The sequence below is a fragment of the Mesoplodon mirus genome, assembly GCF_964341445.2.
Source record: "Mesoplodon mirus genome assembly, chromosome: 14".
Lineage (NCBI taxonomy): Eukaryota > Metazoa > Chordata > Mammalia > Artiodactyla > Ziphiidae > Mesoplodon > Mesoplodon mirus.
In genome coordinates this window covers 12,853,439-12,875,180 of record NC_138990.1, presented here as the reverse complement: position 1 = coordinate 12,875,180, position 21,742 = coordinate 12,853,439, and the positions used below count along the sequence as shown (strand labels likewise).

Genomic DNA, 21,742 nt, shown 5'->3' with positions numbered 1-21,742 from the left:
TTTCATGGACAATTTCTCTGTATCATGCAGTGCTGTCTGATAGCATTTTACCCCCAGGAGAACTTCATTCAGACTTGGAGTCAGTCCTCTCAAACCCTGCTGCTGCTTTATCAACTCAGCTTATATAATATTCTAAATCCTTTATTGTCATTTCAACAATCTTCACAGCATCTGCACCAGGAGTAGATTCCATCTCAGGAAACCACTTTCGTTGCTCATCCATGAGAAGCAACTCCTTATCCATTAAAATTTCATCGTAAAATGGCAGCAATTCAGGGAATTCCCTGGCAGTCCAGTAGTTAGGACTCCACACTTTCACTGCTGAGGGCCCAGGTTGATCCCTGGTTGGGAAACTAAGATCCCGCAAGCTGCTCCGTGCAGCCAAAAAAAAAAAACAGGTTAAAATTGCAGCAGTTCAGTCGCATCTTCAGGCTCCACTTCTAACTCTAGTTCCCTTGCTCTCCCCCCACATCTGCAGTGACTTCTTCTAGTGAAGCCTTGAACCCCTCGAAGTCATCCATGAGGGTTGGAATCAACTTCTTTTCAAACTCCTGTGTATGTTGATATTTTGACCTCTTGCCATGAATCACAGATGTTCTTAATGGCATCTAGAATGGTGAATCTTTTCAAGAAGGTTTTCACTTTACTTTGTTCAGATTCATCAGAGGAATCTCTTACCCATGGCAACTCTACCTTTACAAAATATATTTCTTTTTTTTTTTTTTTTTTTTTTTTTTTTGCGGTACGCGGGCCTCTCACTGCTGTGGCCTCTCCCGTTGTGGAGCACAGGCTCCGGACACGCAGGCTCAGCGGCCATGGCTCACGGGCCCAGCCGCTCCGCGGCATGTGGGATCTTCCCGGACTGGGGCACGAACCCGCGTCCCCTGCATCGGCAGGCAGACTCTCAACCACTGCGTAGGGCCTTGCTTTGGATTGGGCTTTGGCTTAAGAGAATGTTGTGGCTGGTTTGATCTTCTATCCAGACCACTCAGACTCTCCACATCAGCAATAAGGCCATTTTGCTTTCTCATCATTCATGTGTTCACTGGAGTAGTGCCTTTTAATTTCCTTCAAGAACTTTTCCTTTGCATCCACGACTGGGCTGTTTGGCACTGGAGGCCTAGCTCTCCGGCTGTCTCAGCTTTGGACACGCCTTCCTCACTAAGCTTAATCATTTCTAGCTTACTTAAAGTGAGAGACCTGTGACTCTTCCTTTCAGTTGAACGCTTAGAAGCCGTTCTAGGGTTATTAATTGGCGTAATTTCACTCTTGTTGTGTCTCAGGGAATAGAAAGGCCCAGGCAGAAGGAGAGAGGCAGAGGATGGCCGGTCGGTGGAGCAGTCAGAACAGGCACAACGTACTTTGATTGAATCTGCTGTCTTACGTGGACACAGTCTGTGGCACCTCAAAACTATTATCATAGTAACATCAGAGATCACTGATCACAGGTCACCCTAACAAACATAACAATAATGGAAAAAGTTTGAAATATTGTCAGAATTACCAAGCTGTGACACAGCGACACCAAGTGAGCAAATGCTCCTGGAAAAATGGCACCAATAGACTTGCTCAATGCAGAGTTGCCACAAACCTTCAACTGGTAAAACAAAAACAAACAAAAAACACACAGTATCTTTGGAGTGTGATAAAACGAAGTGCAGTGAAACGGTGTCTGCTAGTGCTGACAGACCACAGAGGTCCAGGGCTTGGCGGGGCCTGGGGGTGGTGACACTTGTGGGGACTTTGGCGCATTGACATCCACAGTATATGTACGTGAACGAGCGGGTCCCTGTTTCCTACAGGGGAGTGCAGGCTCCTCTGTCTCCTGTCTTGTTCTTCTCATCACCCCCAGGATCCTAATACATCCTTTGGGTGACATCCAAAGCAACTTCCCTAAAATTATCATCTGGTCATGGGAATGCACCAAAGCACAATCTTTCTGTGGTTCCCCCTTGCCCATAGGGTAGAACCTAAACCCGTCAGGGTCTGACCCATGGCTAGCAGGTCTGCTCAGTGGTTAAGAACATGGGCTCTGGCGTCAGACACTCTCTGATGTGGGTCAGAGCTTCACCCTCACCCTGGGGCCAAGCATCACGCTCTCAGGATCCTCCTCTGTAAAATGGGGATCCCAGTACCTGTGTGTGGGCTCGTGCTGCTAAGCAGGCTAGTATCTCTAAAAGTACCTTACGGGGCTTCCCTGGTGGCGCAGTGGTTGAGAATCTGCCTGCCGATGCAGGGGACGCGGGTTCGTGCCCCGGATCCCGCATGCCACGGAGTGGCTGGGTTCGTGAGCCATGGCCGCTGAGCCTGCGCTCCGCAACGGGAGAGGCCGCGATGGTGAGAGGCCCGCGCACCGCGATGGAGAGTGGCCCCTGCTTGCCGCGGCTAGGGAGAGCCCTCGTACAGAGGTGAAGACCCAACACAGCAAAAATAAATTAATTAATTAAAAAATAATAATAAAAGTACCTTACACGATGGCTGTCAGATAGGAAATGCCGATGACAGGTCAGCGGTTATTATTTTTACTGGAGGAGGTCGAAGTCACGGAGAAGAGCAGGGGCCCCAGAGCGTTTCTCCTTCACGGAGCAGCATCAGGTGGCCGAGGTTCAGGAGCCCTACACGCGCCACGAAGCTGCGGCCGCCTCAAGTCAGGGGCTGTCCCAGCCCAGGGCTCACCTGCCGCTGTCACAGCACTGCCCTTATTTTCACACACGTGCCCACGCCAGCCCCCCTCTGGATTTCCTCCCTCGAGCCTCCCAAGGCCTGGAACGACGGTGAGCGTGGAGCTGGCGCTGACACCTGTCTGCTCCCAGGACCCCCGCTCCCCTCCCCCTCCCCCAGCCCCTCCACTCCCTCCCACCTGAGTGGGAGAAGCAGGGGCGGATTGCACGTGGGCTGTGCGTGCTGCGCCAGGAGATAACACTCTTCTTCGCCTCTAGGTATGAAGTCATGCACTCGTGCTGGAGAGCTGAGCCCTTGGACCGCCCCACCTTCTCGATGCTGAGGCTGCAGCTAGAAAAGCTCTTGGAAAGCCTGCCTGAAGTTCAGGACGAAGCCGACATCATTTACGTCAACACACAGTTTCTGGGGAGCTGCGAGGGCCCGGCCGAGGGCTCGGCACTTGCTCAGCTGGACGTGAACGTCCATCCCGACTTGGTCATTGCTTCTTGCACACCCGGCACCACCGTCAGCGTGGTCACTGCAGAAGTCCATGACAACAGACCTCACGAGGGAAGGTACATCCTGAACGGGGTCAGCGAGGGCTGGGAAGAGCAGGCTCCTCCTGCCGCAGCGATGGGGACGGCGGGAAGGAACGGTGTTTTACTGGAGGGCAGGCTGGTAAGGAATGGGGTCTCCTGGTCCCAGTCCAGCACGCTGCCCTTGGGGAGCCCAGTGTCAGATGAACTCTTATTTGCCGATGACTCCTCAGAAGACTCAGAAGTCCTCGTGTGAGGGGAGCTGAGACACATTCCCAAATCCTGGAACATCCGCCTTACGAGAACCCACATACACTCGATGTTTTTGGTATTTGTCTTCCTTACCAAGTCAATGCCCTGGCCCGAAAGCACCACGTGAATGTTGTCAAGTAAGTCATCGTTTAGAATACGTAACATATATTTATTTAAAGAGAAAATATCTATATGTATATGGTGGAAAGAGACAAAGATATTCTATTTTAATAAAAGATGACTTATGTCACTTTTCTGGATGATCTTAACATTTAAGCTCTAACAGCCCCATCTCCACAGCAGTTCCTGGATGTTCACGTTGGCACAAAGTTGTTTTTTTAAAGTTCTTTTCCTTTTTCACGACTATTAAATATGTGTAAAATAAAATGCCATATTTGCCTTTGCTTCTACTCTTAAGAAAAATCTGGTATTCCCACCTGAATCATCTCTTTGATAAGAGTGATTCATTTCATATTTAAAGTTTTATAACTGATGAATTCTCCAATCTGGATTCCTAATAAAATATGAATGAGGAAAGATGCGTGGTACTTACTTGAGACTTGGAAAGACATGGCCACTGGCTGCCTCAGTGCCCTTGCAAAGGAATTCCCTTGATGCCTGGCCCTCGATGCAATTGCTCTGACCACTCGACATTTTTTTTTAAAGACATGGAAAAACCACTCCAGAGAGCCCAAAGATGAAGAACAAAAAAATATTAGAGGGTTGAAAAATACAATCTGAGTGGAAAGATTTAAAATAAATCGTAGAAGGGACTTCCCTGGCGGTCTAGTGGTTAGGACTTTGCCCTGCCACTGCAGGAGGCACAGGTTCAATCCCTGATCAGGGAACTAAGATCCTACATGCTGCGTGGCACAGCTAAAAAAAAAAAAAAAAAAAAAAATTCTAGAAGAGAGTTCAAGAGGTTAAGCGCTTTTCTGTGGGAAGGCGAGACTCGTAGGAGGGAGACGCGGGCAGTGGACAGGGAACAAGCTCAGAGCTTAGGACCCCTGAGTTCACGTCCTGGCTCTGCTGGGTCATAACAGCCATTGCTGGTTGAGCACTTGTTATGTCTCAAGCGCTTTATGTGAACTGTACATTAATCTGTACATCATTAACATGGGTACCAGTGCCATCATCACGCGTGGGCCAGGAAACAGAGGCTGGGAAGGTTGAGGGCCTGCTATGGCCCGTGTCTAGAGAGGGCGGGAGCCAGAATTCAGAATGAAGGAATCCAGTTCTGGCTGGCTCTAAGCATGTGATTTGGGGGTCTGTTCTAGAGCCTCTCGACCTTTTAACTTTTTTTAACAAACACATAGATAGCCCTTAGTATGTGGCCAGGCCTGGCAGTCATTTAATCCTCCTAACAGCCCTACCAGGTAGGTACTACTGTCTGTTATCTCCATGTCACAGATCGGCAGACTGAGGCAAGAGGAGGCTCACTTACTCTGCTAGTAAAGCAGTAGACTGATGTGGTCAGTTTCAGTGTTGATCCCTTCAGCCCCCAGGGCAGCCACACAGGCACAGGGCCACTGGCATCCCCAGGTATGTTGCATTTGGGAGTAGCCTCACCCAAGCCACTGCAGCCTGCAGGGATCAGTGTGTGGCCCTCACAGTCTGGGTCCTGGTCCCGGATGCCAGCCCAGATGCCCCAGTCTCCAGGGTCTGCCAGCTCTATTGTTACTGTGAAATGCTCCAGACAAGAAAGTTCTGAGGGTTGGAAAGGAAGCTGCATTGTTAGGAGAAATGCTAGCACCACATTTTATCTGTGAAAGGAAAAAAACAAAAGGCTGTTAGGGCCTATAAAGATCATTTCTACTGTTGGAAATTTTTGAATGGTTATTTGAAAATCAATAGGAAAATTTTATTTTTTTACTTTGTGCAAATAAAGTTTCCTACTGGTGGTAACTATTGAGAATGTCTTGATCAGGAACTGACTGGATAGTTCAAGCAAAAAAACCCAAGGTAAAAAGGTACGTTCGCGGGGACTTCCCTAGTGGTCCAGTGGTTAGGACTCTGTGCTTCCACTGCAAGGAGCACGGGTTTGATCCCTGCTCAGGGAACTAAGATCCTGCAAGCCGTGCAGCCCAAAAAAAAAAAAGGTATGTTCAGGACTTCCTGGTGGCACAGTGGTTAAGACTCTGTGCTCCCAATGCAGAGGGCCCGGGTTCGATCCCTGGTCAGGGAACTGCATCCCACATGCATGCTGCAACTAAGAGTTTGCATGCTGCAACTAAGAGTTTGCATGCCACAACTAAGGAGCTGGTGATCCACAACTAAGGAGCCAATGAGCCACAACTAAGGAGGCCGCCACTGCAACTAAGGAGCACACATGCCACAACTAAGGAGCACACATGCCGCAACTAAGGAGCCCATGAGCCACAACTAAGGAGCCCACCTGCTGCAACTAAGACCCAGCGCAACCAAATAAATAAATTAAATAAATATATTTTTAAAAAGTATATTTGCATCTGTAAGATAAATGAGCAAATTGAAAAACATACTTGGGAGTTTCATACACATTTAATATTAAATATCTAAACTAATACACTTTGTGTTTTGTGTTCTAATTTTAATTACATAATGTAAACAAATATATAATGAATAGGTCATCCAATGCCCACAGCCCCTCAAATCCTGTCCAGTTTGCTCAGTATATGCCGTGTGGCCTGAGAAGGGCTGGAAAGCCTGGGCCAGTTCTGCTGTAGAGAGAAAGCTGTGACTTCCGGCTTTTCCTGAGACATTAACAAACATGGCAGAGAAATTCACTTCAACCCCACAGCGATGCTCCAGGGCCTTGGGTAAATGGGGCGTGATGGGCAGAACTCCCATCCCAGCCTCCGTTTCCCAACAGGAGAATGGAGCCAGACTACCCTTGTTCACTTAAAGTCTCCTCCCTGAGACCGTGGTACCACCATGTTCTTCTCTCAGCCACGCTGGAATGTTTGAAAGAAGTAACTTTCAGAGGACCCGATCCCTGGCAAAGTCTCGTATAGACTTCTGAGCATGAACTGAACATAGCCCTTCAAGTTCTCTTTTGAATAAACTCAAATTACTTTTGTAAGTGACTCTTATGGGCAAAAAGTCTGGGAGAGAAAACAGGGAGAAACAAGTCAGTCATTCTCTTCAGCCGGGCTGGGACAGGGCTGGGGAGAGCAAGAGAAATAAACAAATACCAGAAATACTTGTGACCTACAGGTGAGACTAGCCCTGCCTTGGGAGGGTTATTTTTTCCTCCCTTCCCTCCCTCCCTCCCTCCCTCCCTCCCCCTCCCCACCTCTCTCCTTTTTTCTTCTTTCCTTTTTCCTTTCCTTTTCTTTTCTCCCCTCCTCCCCACCCCCCTTTCCATTCCTTTTTCTGGCCTTTCTTTCTGAGTAGAAAGGAGAAGTGAGAAGAATCAGGGCCTCAGGAGTCAGACCACGCAGCCAGCAGCAAGGGCTGGACAGGAACCAGTCCTGTGAGCATTCCTTGGGCAATCTTGGTCAGGTCACTGCTCTCCCAGAGCCCAAGTGTCCATCAGTGTACAGTAAAGATTGCAACACCTTCTCCTGCACCCGCTGTAGGAAGGGGAGGTGGCAAGGTCCTTGAAAGGACCTTATGCTTGTTATCAAGGCTTCTCCCAATCAGAGGCTTCTCCCAATTTCATTGCTTATGCAGTACAAACTCGCCATTTGTCATAGTAGACATATTGTCCCTGATTATGTTATCAACTGCCTCCAAAATAATGCAAACTAATTCAAAAAAGAAAAGAAAAAGGGACTTCCCTTGTGGTCCAGTAGTAAAGAATCTGCCTTCCAATGCAGGGGACGTGGGTTCGATCCCTGGTCCAACTAAGATCTCACATGCCGCAGGGCAACTAAGCCCAGCATGCCACGACTATTGAACTCACACGCCTCAACTAGAGAGCCTGCATGCCACAAACTGCAAAGCTCACACGCTCTGGAGCCCTCGTGCCACAACTAGAGAGAGAAAAACCTGCACCCCACAACTAGAGAGAAGCCCGAGCGCCATAACGAAGGATCCCACAACTAAGACCCAATGCAGCCAAAAAAAAATAATAATAAGGAAAATAGAGAGAGAAAGAAGAAGGAAGGCAGGAGGGGAAGGAGGGAGGGAGGGAGAAAGAGAGGGAGAGGAGAGGAGAGGAGAGAGGAGAGGAGGAAAAGAAAAAGACTTAATCTTTGCCAGTGATGCACACAGTAGGGGAAGTTGCCAGAGTGCAGGAGAGTGGCCCTCATCCCCCAGAGGCAGGCAACTCCCTACACAGCGATGCCCAGATACCTCTCCTATCAGTTTCATCCTGGAGTTTAGTTATTTGAGCTTCGGTGACCATTCTCTTTCCATATATGGGTGATGGCAAGCAGTGGTGACTTTACCAACAGGATTTGGGGACCTGAGGTGTCAGAGTGCCCTCCAGGGAGGAGGAGACCCTCCCTCTGCTTCCATGTCCCCCAGACCAAGCAGAGATTCCCTCTCAGGAAACAGGCCAAACCACAGCTCTTATCTTACAAATCAGGTCGATTCTGGCCAGACTTGTCCTGACTCATGAAAGTAAAGAATTTTGTAACTTCTCCTGGTAAATGAAAAAAGCAAGTTGGAACTTCTGCTAAGTCAGTAGGAAAGTAACTCACCCAAAAATAAACCAGTTATAACAGCAACTTCACTTCTCTAAAGACATTTAGGTACCTTGAGTGACAAATGGGAAAACGGGAAGTTTTGCTTTCTTTAATGAACACTTCAGTAACGTGTGACGTTTCTATATGTAGGTTTTATTTTCTTGCTTTTAAAGCTCTAGGAATAGAAGTAAAATTGCCAATCCTGTTTAACTTTAAAAAGCATGTCTAAATTACCTAACTCATTTGTATTTTAATGTAATGATTATTTCCAGAAATTGTAACCCAAAGACCACTACTTTAGAATATCTTCATGTATAATATCTTTTATTGAAATAGGATTCCATGCATAGATATTTGAAAGAGACACTTGAGAATTATGTACATTAACCCTTCCTACCTCTTAAGGACACAATAATTTTAAATTAATCCGTGGATTTACTGAAACTGCACATCTACAAATTTTAACCAAAAAAGTATTTTGAAAAAAAAAAGTGTTTTTGAACATCAGCCATGTGAGGATACAATCAACTCACCCATTCAACTGATACTCACTGAGAATATAAGTGACTATACTCTGAACACAACTGGGACATTGGGATTTGCAAAGCACAGCAATCTAGGCCTTGCCGTCTTGGATAACAGTCCATAAGAGGGAATAGATGGCTTCAAATGAATACTTTCTTTTAAAGAATATTCCTCAGAGTGCTCTGACTTGCACATTTTATTGAAGTCTATTAATACCACAGTAAAGCAGATCAGCCAGGCCTGCAGATGCTGTTCAGACTCTGTAACAAACTTCAGAGCTAGAGATCAAACGCTTTTCCTGAAAGCAGGCTCTAAGGCCCAGCCCCATTTGACTTAAAATTAAAGGGCCATCAGTTGGAGTTTGAAAACCAAAATTCCATCATGTTACAAGTCTGAACAAGAGAATGAAGGCTGCTGCTTTAACTCCATGGAGTACTCCATGAGTACTTAACTCCATGAGGCTTGTTTTAACATAGTTTCTCCAAAGACAGAAGACAGTTTCTCATTCAAAAATGTGTGGTTCTCCAACTCTTTTTCTTCCTGTCCTTTAGGTGAGATTATCTGTAATGATCTACCTTCAGGTTCACTGATTCTTCCTTCTGCTGGCTCATATCTGCTGTTGGACCCTTCTAGTGAGTTTTTCATTTTAGTAATGGTATTTTTTCAACTCCAGAAGTTCCATTCAGTTATTTTAATAACTTCTCTTTCTTTATTGATATTCTCTATTTGATTTTTAAAAAATGGTTTTCTTTCACTGTTTGAACATATTTATAAATAGATGCTTTTTTACATAATAAAACGTCTGTTCAGTCCAACATCTGGATCCCTTCAGGGAAAGTTTCTATTGACTACTTTTTTCCTGTGTATGCATTAATATTCTTGTTTATTTGCCCATTTAATCTATTTCTGTTGAAACTGGATATTTCAGATCATATATTGCAACAACTATGGATTCTAATTTGTCTCTCCTTCCAGGGGTGGTTGTTATCACTGTTTCTTTAGGGGTTTGCCCGAACTAATCCTGTAGATTGTGTTTCTCCTGCAATGTCTGAACACTGGTGCCTCTGCTCAGTTGATTTTTAAAAATTATTCGTATTTTTATTTTTAAGTCTGGCTTTTAAGGGGTCATCCCGGAGTCAAGCAGAGCTTAGTAGTAAGCCAATCATTGATCAGACGTTGTACTTAAACATCTTGGGCCAATGAGGCCTCCACATTTTGTTTATGGATCTGTCTGTAGCTTGGATAATATATTCCAAGGTCAGGAAGTTTACAAGTCTGCCTGGCATTCCCAGTGTTTCTTGCTTAGCCAGTGATGAGTATAGTTCACTAAACGTGAGTGGATTAAATACTCCAATCCAAAATCTGAGATCATCAGTCTGGATAAAAGGAACTTTTATCCAGAATTTATAAATAATTCTTACAACTCAACAGTAAAATGACAACCTAATTTTTATTTTTTTTCTTCCAGTTTTATAAAGATATAATTGACATACGGCACAGTATAAGTTTAAGGTGTACAGCATCATGATTTGACTTACACACATCATGAAATGATCACCACAATAAGTTTAGTGAACATCCATCATCTCATATAGATACAAAATTAAAGAAATAGAAAAAAATGTTTTCCTTGTGTTGAGAACTCTTGGGATTTACTCACTTAACACATTTCATGTATAACGTTACATCCCTAGTACTTATTTATCTTATAACTGAAAGTTTGTACCTTTTGAATGCCTTCATCCAGTTCCCCCCTCTCTACCCTCTACTTCTGGAAATCAGAAACCTAATCTCTTTTTCTATGAGTTTGTTTGTTTTTGAAGTATAATTGACCTACAACACTATGTTAGTTCCTGTTACACAACATTGTGATTTGATAATTCTATACATTTCAAAATGATCACCAGGATAAGTCTAGTTACCATGTGTCACCATACAAAGATATTACTAATTATTGACTATATTTCCCACACTGTACATTTCATATCCATGGCTTATTTATTTTGCAACTGGAAGTTTGTACCTCTTAATCTCCCTCACCTATTTCTCTCCTCCCCCCCACCTCCCTCCCTTCTGGCAACCACCTGTTTATTCTCTGTATCTATGACTTTGTTTCTGTTTTGCTATGTTTGTTCATTTGTTTTTTTAGATTCCACATATAAGTGAAATCATACAGTATTTGTCTTTCTCTGTCTGACTTACTTCACTAAGCATAATACTCTCTAGGTCCATCCATGTTGTTGCAAATGGCAGGATTTCATTAGTTTTTATGGCTAATATTCCATTGTGTGTGTATATATATATATATATATATATATATATATATATCACACCTTCTTTATCCATTCTTCTATTAATGGGCACTTGGAAACACAAAGCACCACAAATAACCAAAACAATCTTGAGAAAGGAGAACAAAGCTGGAGGTATCACGCTCTCTGATTTCAAAATATAATACAGGGACTTCCCTGGTGGCGCAATGGTTAAGAATCCACCTGACCATTCAGGAGACACGGGTTAGATCCCTGGTCCGGGAAGATCCCATATGCTGTGGAGCAATGAAGTCTGTGCACCACAACTACTGAGCCTGTGCTCTGGAGCCCATGAGCCACAACTACTGAAGCCCGTGCACTCTAGGGCCCACATGCCACAACTACTGAGCCCACATGCTGCAGCTACTGAAGCCTGCACACAGGCCTACTAGAGCCTGTGCTCCACAAGAGAAGCCACCACAATGAGAAGCCCACATACTGCAATGAAGAGTAGCCCCCCCTCGCCACAACTAGAGAAAGCCCATGCGCAGCAACAAAGACGTAATGCAGCCAAAACAAAAAACAAAGCTACCATCATCAAAACAGTATGATATGTACCACAGTGTTCATTGCAGCTCTGTTTACAATAGCCAGGACATGGAAGCAACCTAAGTGTCCATCGACAGATGAATGGATAAAGAAGATATGGCACATATATACAATGGAATGTTACTCAGCCATAATAAGAAGTGAAATTGAGTTATTTGTAGTGAGGTGGATGGACTTAGAGTCTGTCATACAGAGTGAAGTAAGTCAGAAAGAGAAAAACAAATACCGTATGCTAACACATATATACAGAATCTAAAAACAAAATGTTTCTGAAGAACCTAGGGGCTGGACAGGAATAAAGATGCAGACTTAGAGAATGGACTTGAGGACATGGGGAGGGGGAAGGGTAAGCTGGGACGAAGTGAGAGAGTGGCATGGACTTATATATACTACCAAATGTAAAATAGATAGCTAGTGGGAAGCAGCGCATAGCACAGGGAGATCAGCTCGGTGCTTTTTGACCACCTAGAGGGGTGGGATAGGGAGGGTGGGAGGGAGGGAGATACAAGAGGGAAGAGATATGGGGACATATGTATATGTATAACTGATTCACTTCATTATAAAGCAGAAACTGACACACCATTGTAAAGCAATTATACTCTAATAAAGATGTTTAAAAAATAAATAAAATGCTGCTATTATTTTGCTTAATAATGATGATGTAAAGATAAATAAATAAATAACACATAAAAGCATTTGTTCTTTAATAATGTAAAATCCCCGTTGAGTCCATTACCAGCAATCAAATGTGTGATACCTAGTACTACGGCACACAATGCTTGCTGACTGATTAAAGTTTTAATGGCTTAAATTAGAGGTATATATAGCATCATCTATTGAAGTTGGAAGATGAAAACTCTGGATTAAAAAGCCATTTAGAGTAGACAGTATTTTATGTAAACTATCTTCAGTCTGCTAGTGTCACCTACTGGTGAGGATTGGCTAGTGTTCTAGAAACAATTCTATTTCCTAGTGCTCTTGAATTTTAATGGTTGCATAACAAGGGGTCTGTATGAAGCATGAGTAAACAATAAAACTTGGACACAATAGAAAAATATTTATATGATATACAAGTTTCTTGTGAAAAGCAACTGTTAGAAATTCAATCTAGCTAGTTACTTTGTAGAATGTTCCTCAATTTGAGTTTATCTGAGGTTTCCCCATGATTCAATTCACACAATGCATTTTTGGCAGGAATACCACAGAAGTGATGCTGCTTCTTTTCAGGGCATCACAGCGTGAGACATATCATGTCAATTTGTCCCACTCCTTGTGATATTAACTTTGATCATTAACGTGGTGTCTGCCAGGTTTCTCTACTATAAAATTACTATTTTCCCCTTTGTAATTAATATAGTTTGTGGCAGATACTTCCTCAACAAACTTTTACTAATTTTAGAATCCAATTGATGATTCTTTCTGAGTCAAGTGTAAGTATGACAGTTACCGAATGACAATTTTCTAACTCCATCATTCATTCTATATTTATTTGTTGGTGTCCTACTGTAAGGAAGAGGTTTTCTTTCTCTCCTATTTATTTATTTAATCATTTATGTATTATTATTATTTATTACTGATAATAGACATCTCAATAGGTGTGAGGTGATATCTCATTGTGATTTTTAAAATTTTTTATTTATTTATTTTTGAATGTGTTGGGTCTTCATTGCTACACGCCGGCTTTCTCTAGTTGTGTTGCGCGGGCTTCTCATTGCGGTGGTTTCTCTGGTTGCAGAGCACGGGCTCTAGGTGCACAGGCTTCAGTAGTTGTGGCTCGTGGGCTCTAGAGCGCAAGTTCAGTAGTTGTGGCGCACAGGCTTAGTTGCTCCGCGGCATGTGGGATCTTCCTGGACCAGGGCTCAAACCTGTGTCCCCTGTATTGGCAGGCGGATTCTTAACCACAGTGCCACCAGGGAAGCCCCTCATTGTGGTTTTAACTTTCATTTCCCTGATGATTAGTTATGTTCAGCATTTTCCATGTGCCCGTTGGCTATCTGTGTGTCTTCTTTGGAGAAATGTCTATTCAGGTGTTTTTCCCATTTTTTAAATTGGGCTATTTGTTGTTGGTTTTTTTGCTATTGAGTTGTATGACTTCTTGTATATTTTGGATATTAACTCCTTATTGGATGTGTGGTTTGCAAGTAGTTTCATTCTATAGGTTGCTTTTCATTTTGTTGATGGTTTCCTTTCCTGTGAAGAAGCTTTTAGTGTGATGTAGTTCCACTATTTATTTTTGCTTTTGGTCCCAAATCCAAAAAATTGTTGCCAAGACTAATGTAAAGGAACTTAGCTCCTCCATTTTCGTCTAGGAGTTTTATGGTTTTAGCTTTATGACCAAGTCTTTAATCCATTTAGCATTGACTTTTGTGTATGGTGTAAGATAGGATCCATTCTTTTGCATATAGATATCCGGTTTTCCCGGTACCACTTATTGAAGAGACTGTCCTTTCCCCATTGTGTATTCTTGGAGACTTTGTAGAAAATTAATTGACCATTATGCAATGGTTTATTTCCAGGGTCTCTATTCTGTTCCATTGATCTATGTGTCTGTTTTATGCCAATAGCATACTGTTTTTTTGTGGGGGGAGGGTTTTGTTTGTTTGTTTTTAATGTAGCTTTGTAATATAGTTTTAAAAAATTTTATTGGAGTATAGTTGAGTTACAATGTTGTATTAGTTTCACGTGTACAGCAAAGTGATTCAGTTATACATATACATATATTCATTCTTTTTCAGATTCTTTTCTCATATAGGTTATCACACACTAGTGAGTTCCCTGTGCTATACAGTAGGTCCTTGTTGGTTATCTATCTTATATATAGTAGTGTGTGTATGTTAATCCCAAGCTCCTGATTTATCCCTCTCCCCACGTTTCCCCTTTGGTAACTGTAAGTTTGTTTTCAATATCTGTAAGTCTTTTTCTGTTTTGTAAATAAGTACATTTTTATGTGATATAGTTTAAAATCAGGAAGTGTGATGCCTCCAGCTTTGTTCTTCTTTCTCAAGATTGCATTGGCTATTTGAGGGTCTCCTGTTGTTTCCATACAAATTTTAGGATTTTTCTGTTTCTGTGAAAAAATGGAATTTTGATAGGGATTGCACTGAAACTGTAGATCACTTTTGGGGGAATGGGCACTTTAACAATAATAATTTTTCCAATTCAGAAAACTTTTTCAATCATTTCTCTGTCATCAAGGGCTTTGTAGTTAATAGATGTTGTTTATCTACTTTCATTGACATCAAGCAAAGTTGCAAAAGTGCTTCTCTCTCAGTTCACACCCAGGGCTGCATGGAAGATCCTATTTATGATCAGCTGATAGAGAGGTTAAAAGCCTGAGCTTGGTACATAGATGGATCAGCTCCATATGTAGGGGCAAGTTGAAAAAGGATAGCAGCTGCACTCTAGTCTTACTCAGGGGTGGCCTTGAAAGACAAAGGTGAGGTAGAAATCCTTCCAGTGTCCCCAGGGTGGGGCACAGGGACAGAGCTTTAGGCAATGCATCTGTTTACTCACTTTTTGTGGAAAGGGAAGTTGTCTGAAGTTGAAACATACATGGATTTATGGGCAGTGGTTAATGGCTTAGCCAGCTGGTCAGGAATCTGGGAGGAGAAAGATCAGAAGATTTGGGACAAGGAAATCTGGGATAGAGGGATGTGAGTGGATCAACGGAAAAAGACACAAAGTGTCCTTCGTAAATAATATTGTACTAACGGGAGCACCTACAATGGAAGAGGCATTAAATGGAGATGTGATGGTAGCCACCACCGTTGCATCTTTTAAAGGTAGCACTAATTTCTGCCATTCCTCCCAGGAGACAATATGGTTTGGCCAGCGGGGCAGATTCAGGGCCTTCTACTTGGACTTCCCCATTAAGACAGCTCTTATTCTAGACACCAAGGACCAGTGTAAGGTCATTTCAGCTACTCATTATGTATATTCCAATTATACAATCTGGAACCAGGATAATTACCACCACGTGGGTCTGTGGACCCAGTGGATCCAACTGTGGGCCCAGACTCTATTTAATTACCTGGCCCCTTATGCCTCTCATTCAGGGAGCCAATACCAACTCAGACTCTGTGTCCAACACTCCTTGAATTGTTTGGGTATCTCTCTTTCCCCAATGTACAGTTACCTAAATAAATTACCCCTTTGTGAAGCCATCTGGTCCTGGATCTCCTAACTTTTCTCCTCTTCCAGATGTTCCACACCTCATTTGTTCCAGCCAGATACCTTGGTTCCAGCCTCAACTCCTCTCCTTCCTAAGCTCCAATATCTAATCAATCACCAAGGTCTTTTAATTTAAAATCTCCATCTCCCACATTTCTGGAATCCATCCAAATCTCTATTCTAATGGAAGCTTCTGTGGTTGAGGCCACCATCTCTGAATTACCGTAATTTATTCTTAACTGGTCATACAAAGTATTGAAATATTCTTAACTGATCATCTCATTGCCCTCCTTAACACAGTTTTCATATGACTGAGATTAACCAAAGTAATCTGGTCACTTCATCCTCCTTGCTTAAAAACCATCATTGCCCCTCTGATGTCTTAGACTAAAGTGCTTAGGAGGAGCTGGATGTTCTGCTACTGTTTAAATATTCGCAGTCTTGCCACTGTCCATCTCACACCAATAACCAGTCATCTCGTAGGTCTTTCTGTTCCTCCAGGCCTTGGCGTAGTCTATTATTTCCACCCACATAGAAATGATCACAACTGCTTGCTGGGAAAGGCACGTATGGAATGCACGTGCAGTCTTTATTACACATTAGGCTCTCAATAATTACTGTCTAAATAAGTGACTAAGATGACTGATAAGGCCAGATCCTCTTGACTATAAATCGATCCTATTTTACATTAATGACAATGTTAAACTAGGATAGTATTCTCCCTCTGGACATTATTTACATTTACATTTAAAAATAAATAAACTACTGTAGTTCTCTTTGACAGCAAGACATTTACTCAGGTTTCACAGTCAAAAATGCCTGGCGAAGTACACAGTTAAGACAGACCCAAGCTCTGCCTCTCTGAGCTTTAAGTAACCAGGCAACTTTATTTGATCTAAAAATCATTAACCATCCTACCGACATTATACTCAAAATACATCGCCTTGGGTTCAACAGACAGGACCTCAAAGCACTTTCCATGCACTTACCGTGAATTTAGAGAACAATTTGTTTCCCCTGAGCTGAGGGGGTTGGGGGACAAATGCAGAGGATTCAAGAAACTGAAATACACAGAGAAAAACCTTAGCTAGTAGCTCCATCCTATATTTCCCACTAAGCATTCGACCAGAGCCATGCGAATTCTGGGACCTCAGCTTCCCGCCTCGGGCTGAAGCCGCTTCCAGCTCGCACCCGATTTAGAGCCCCGCCTCCCCTCCGGCCCCGCCTCCTCCCCCCCACGGCCTGACTCTGAGCCCCGCCCATCTCCTCCACGCCCTCCCGGCCCCGCCTCCACGCTCCCGCCCAACCCTGAGCCCCGCCCCTCGCCTCCTCTCCCGGCTCCCCTCCCTGCCTGGCCCCGCCTTTATGCTCGGACCCCTCCCGCTGGCCCGCCCCCTTTCCTTTCCATTCTCTGGCCCCACCTCTAGCTCCACGCCCCGGCCGGCCCTGAGCCCCGCCTCCATGCCCCAGCCACACTTCCCGGACCCGAACCCGTCCGGGGCGGAGCTGCACCAGGTGCAGGCCTGGGGCGTGGCGGGCGTCACGGAGCGCCAGGTGCGGCTTCCGCGTCAAGATGGCCGCCACCAGCTGGGCCGGGGTCTGGCTCCCATCCCGCGGCCGCCTTCCCGCCAGGCGCCCGCTGCTGCGAGTCGCCCTCTGCCTTCTGTGCTGGGGCCCGGCGGCTGTGGGCGCCGTCCCCGAGCTCGGGCTCTGGGCAGCGACGATCAATGACGTAAGTGGAGTGTCGGGACCCAGGCGAGGTGCTGCCCGGGCCCGCAAGTCCTCCCCGGGCTCTCTGGGCTCCAGGAGCCGGTCACGGGCTTGTTGATCTGGCAGGGCCTGCCCCGGGTCCCCTGATACTTTCTCTGGGCTCTTTGTCTGCTCGGCGCGGGGAGCGCCCCCTCCTCCGGCCCGACTTGGGGTGTGGGGAGGATCAGTCAAGCTTGTGTGCTGGGGCATTGCTATCCCTTCTGAACCCTGTTCATGAGGATCACCATTCCCGAAGTCCTGGCCCCTCGCTCTGCTCCAACCTGCTCTGGCTAGATCAGGTCCTCGTTTATTCAGACCTGAGCCCTGAACCCCTCGGCACTCCCAGCGGCATCTTTGGATTTGACCTCTCCTCGTGCCCGGGTGCAGCCACAGGGCCACACCCGTGTGGCCACAGGGTGGATTTTCCAGGGCTTCAGTTTCCGCATAAATTTAGAAAGAGCTTGTGCCTTTTCTTTCTTTCTTTCTTTAAATGAGAAGGGAACATGCAATAGTCACCCCACCCCTCTTTCCCTCTTCTTGGGTTCCTGACATCACAGCTCCGGGAGTGTGTGTGGGCGGGGGGCGGGGGCAGGATGTGTAATTAAGGAATATTTGCAAGGCTAATCTAGAGGCATGAGTGCGTGGAAACTCTTCCTTTCCAGGGCAGGCCATTTGAGAACTTGATATCCAGTAGTTACATGAGATGATGTGGGAGGAATGCAGAGGTAGAATTTTGGAAAGATTTGCTGAAGAGGGATAGGAAATCGAAGAGGCCTTATCTCCTGCTTTTCTAGATTCAGAGGATTCATCCAGCTCCGTTTGAGATGAGTATTTTCCACATGTATGGAAACGATGTCCCAATTCTAAAGGCAAAACTTATATTTTGATTTCCTCAACCGGAAAGAAAGTACCAGAGGCTACAAATTCTTCCTATAACACAAAAGCTGCGTAAAGAAAGGAGAGTACATATCTTTCTGAATCTTTAAGACCCAGTGCACCCATTTTTTCCAGGATTCTTCTGGGTTGGTGCCCTATTTTGTGCGCCAGTGATAGAGCCTGCGTATCTTCCTCATTAAATTTCTCAGAACAGTAAAAAGCAAAACTCAGAGAACCACACTTACCGTTTGATGCTGTTTCGGTAGTGAGTAGGCAGTAGCATCAACTAACGAATAAGTTGGAAGTGAATCGGCTGCATACAGACTCCTTGACCATATCTGTAAAGATCTTTGCCAAGTATACTTTGGATGGTGAGATTCCAAAGGCCATGGGGAGAGAATGACTTTGCTTCCTGCGTGAGGAAGAAACAATTACCTTTGGGTCCCATGTAATCTTTAGCCCTGTGTGATTCAGGACAGTAGCAATCCATAAAGCTCTTTGCAAAGAGCAGGCTGATTTTTTTTTTTTTCCCATTTCAAGTTGTCAAAACTTGTTCTTCAGAACAGGAAAGGAAAGTGGAGTTTTCTTTCATTTGTTCTGCAAATCTATCAAGAAATGGTTCTTTTTTTTAATGTTTAAAAAATATATTCATTTATTTGGCTGTGCTGGGTCTTAGTTGCAGCATGAGACTCTTAGTTGTGGCATGCGGGATCTAGTTCCCTGACCAGTGATTGAACCCGGGCCCCCTGCATTGGGAGCGTGAAGCCTTAGCCACTGGACCACCAGGGAAGTCCCAAGAAATGGTTCTTTTGACTGTAAAGGTCAACAGTTTGAGTGCCTGCCATGTGCCATGCACTACACTGGCCATTGCTGTTGCAAGGGTGAATTTTAGCCCCCTCTCTCAAGAAGCTCACACAATGGTAGCGACAGCAGATGCATGCGTAGTAATTACATACATGGTGGCGTTCCTGGGATATTACTGGAGTACTAAAGGAGTCACCTAATCCCACTTTCCGGAGTTGGTGCCTGGCTGGGTCCGAAAAGATGAGTAGATGTTACCTTGGTGAAGAAGGAGGGGAGTGGAACAGCAGCTGTGTAGAAACTCTTAGTGTTTCTGCTGACCGAAGGCAGGAGTGTTAGGGGGGACTCAGGCCACCAGAAGCCTTCCTTCCATGCCTGAGCTTGGCCTTAAGCCTGAGGCCAGGGGTCTCAAACTCAAGGACCTGTGGGGACTGAGGCAAGTCATATCAGTGAGCTGGGTTCGGGACTGAAGGGACTGGTGGAGAATGCAGTGAACTGCAGATGACGTGCCCCTGCTGAAGAGGGCAGCTGCCGTTCGGCTCCAGCTGGTGGATGCTACAGGGTGGTCTAGGCACAGAATCGCCAGGTCTCCTTTTCTTTTTTTAAAGTGAAGTCAGATTCCATATTTTTATTATGTCCACTAACTCAAAAAAAAAAATGTTTAGGGCTTCCCTGGTGGCGCAGTGGTTGAGAGTCCGCCTGCCGATGCAGGGCACACGGGTTCGTGCCCCGGTCTGGGAAGATCCCACGTGCTCCGGAGTGGCTGGGCCCGTGAGCCATGGCCGCTGAGCCTGCGCGTCCGGAGCCTGTGCTCCGCAACGGGAGAGGCCACAGCAGTGAGAGGCCCGCGTACCGCAAAAAAAAAAAAAAAAAGTTTAAAGGCCCCTTGTGGGCCTAACACACCCCGTTTATAGGTTGGATTAGCCCCACTAGCAGCTTTGGGGTGTGAATGAGGGAGAGCCAGTGAAGGGTTTTAGACGTACCTGCTCATCACTGTGGCTGCCATCAAAGGATGAATTACAGGCTCCGGTCTGGAGGCAGAGGTACCAGTTACTGCAGGAGCGTAGGTCTGAATTACGGCAGTGGTGGCAGGAATGGAGAGAAAGCTCAGTCTGCGAAGTGCCTGTGAGATACAGTAGACATGCCGTGGGGATGGGGTGACGGAGGTGAGGGGCTGGAAGGATCCATGACTGGGGGTGGCATCGCCTACAACCACGGTAGACAGCGCAGGAAGAGCTGCTGGGGAGCGGAGGGGGAGGTGTCTGGTTTAGGGCAGGTGAGTGTGGACTGTCTACTGGACATCCCAGTGGACATGACCTTTAGGTAATTGGGTATGTGGATGTGCAGCTCAGAGGAGGGGTCTGGGCCCGGGGTTTTGTTGATGTTGAAACTGTTGAGGAGGGAGAAGAGGTTATCAAGAAGGAGCAGCTTGTCCTGTCGGTGTTTTTCTTTAATTCCTGACCACATGTCCGTTTATCGTAATCCCTTCTCATGGGATTTCTTTTCTTGGTGAGGGCAGACATTAAATAACTAACTAGTGTAAGATTTCATTTTGGTTGTGGTACGGGTTGTGAGGAATGGGTCTTACAGACCATGGAAGGGAGGGCCTGGCCGGGTGTGGGCCCCAATGGAAGACACCCTGAGGAAGGGGATATTTGAACCGGGCTTTCAGGGGTAAGAAGGAAATAACTAGATGAAGAGAGTGACAGGGAGGGGATTTCAAGTAAGTTTCAGGTTGACTACTAAGGTCCTGAGGGCAGGAAGGCGGTACCATGTTTTTGAGGACCTGCCAGAAAGGTGCAAGCGAGGTGGGCAGGCCTTGGTGATGCGGGGCCCTGTGAGCAGCCGTGAGATTTGGTCTCTTGTAAAGAGACAGGGGTAAACCATAGCTTAGGGAGAGGGCCCGTTGTTTTATCAGAAGTGCATTTATGTTGATACCACGAGAGCAGCTGCAGAGGCACAGACGGGTTCTCTGTCTGAACAGCAGTCATCGTACAGTGGCAGCCGCACTCACCCGCCGTGTGTTGCTGGCCCCAGGAGCCTTCTGGAGCCTCACATCCACTGCAGGGAGTAGATTACATGAGGCAAGATTCTAAGCCAGTGAGTGATGTGATCAGATTTATGTTTTTAATGCCTTTTTTTTGTTTTTTGGCCGAGCCACGGGGCATGTGGGATCTTAGTTCCCCGACCAGGGATTGAACCTGTGCCCCCTGCAGTGGAAGCACAGAGTCTTAGCCACTGGACTGCCAAGGAAGTCCCAGGTTTATGTTTCTAAAGAATAATCACTCCAGGCATAGGAGTTAAAGGATTAGAACTATATATTTTCCAGGATAAAACTATACTCTTAAACAGTAGAGAGAAATTTTTTTAACAAGAGCTTTCTGTATTTCTTTGTTTTTCATTATAGAAATCAGGACCTTTGATATTTAGGAAAACTATGTTTAACTCTACTGAGATCAAGTTTTCTGGTAAGTATAATAAACTAATATAACAGTAAAATAACATTATAAATGAGCAACATGTAATATAAACTAATGCATTAATTTAATATAAACTAACATAACACATTGTAATATTATATATTTTAAACTAGGCAAATGTTTTTAAGTGATCCTAACGTTTTAAGGGTTTCTTTTGTTCCAGTCGGGTCATAGTTATTTTCAAGAATGAATTTTTCTGATCCTGTCTCAGAATATGT

The 21,742-nt window shown here is 45.0% G+C and overlaps 2 protein-coding genes across 3 annotated transcripts in view; both read left to right on the top strand.

The window, feature by feature from the left end:
• The window catches only part of MERTK (MER proto-oncogene, tyrosine kinase), a 111,130-nt gene extending 107,151 nt beyond the window's left edge, over positions 1-3,979 (top strand). The window contains exon 19 of the mRNA XM_082642869.1: positions 2,940-3,979. Within this exon, the coding sequence (XP_082498995.1) occupies positions 2,940-3,453 (514 nt within the window). The 3' untranslated portion in view covers positions 3,454-3,979. The remainder of the gene's footprint in view (positions 1-2,939) is intronic.
• A 13,093-nt stretch (positions 3,980-17,072) lies between these two features.
• Positions 17,073-21,742, top strand: part of TMEM87B (transmembrane protein 87B) — a 54,768-nt gene continuing 50,098 nt past the window's right edge. The window contains exons 1-2 of one of the 2 annotated variants that reach the window (XM_082642865.1): positions 17,073-17,350; positions 21,452-21,512. In XM_082642865.1, the coding sequence (XP_082498991.1) occupies positions 17,192-17,350; positions 21,452-21,512 (220 nt within the window). In that variant the 5' untranslated portion in view covers positions 17,073-17,191. The remainder of the gene's footprint in view (positions 17,351-21,451; positions 21,513-21,742) is intronic. The other variant, XM_082642864.1, reaches the window with a different exon arrangement.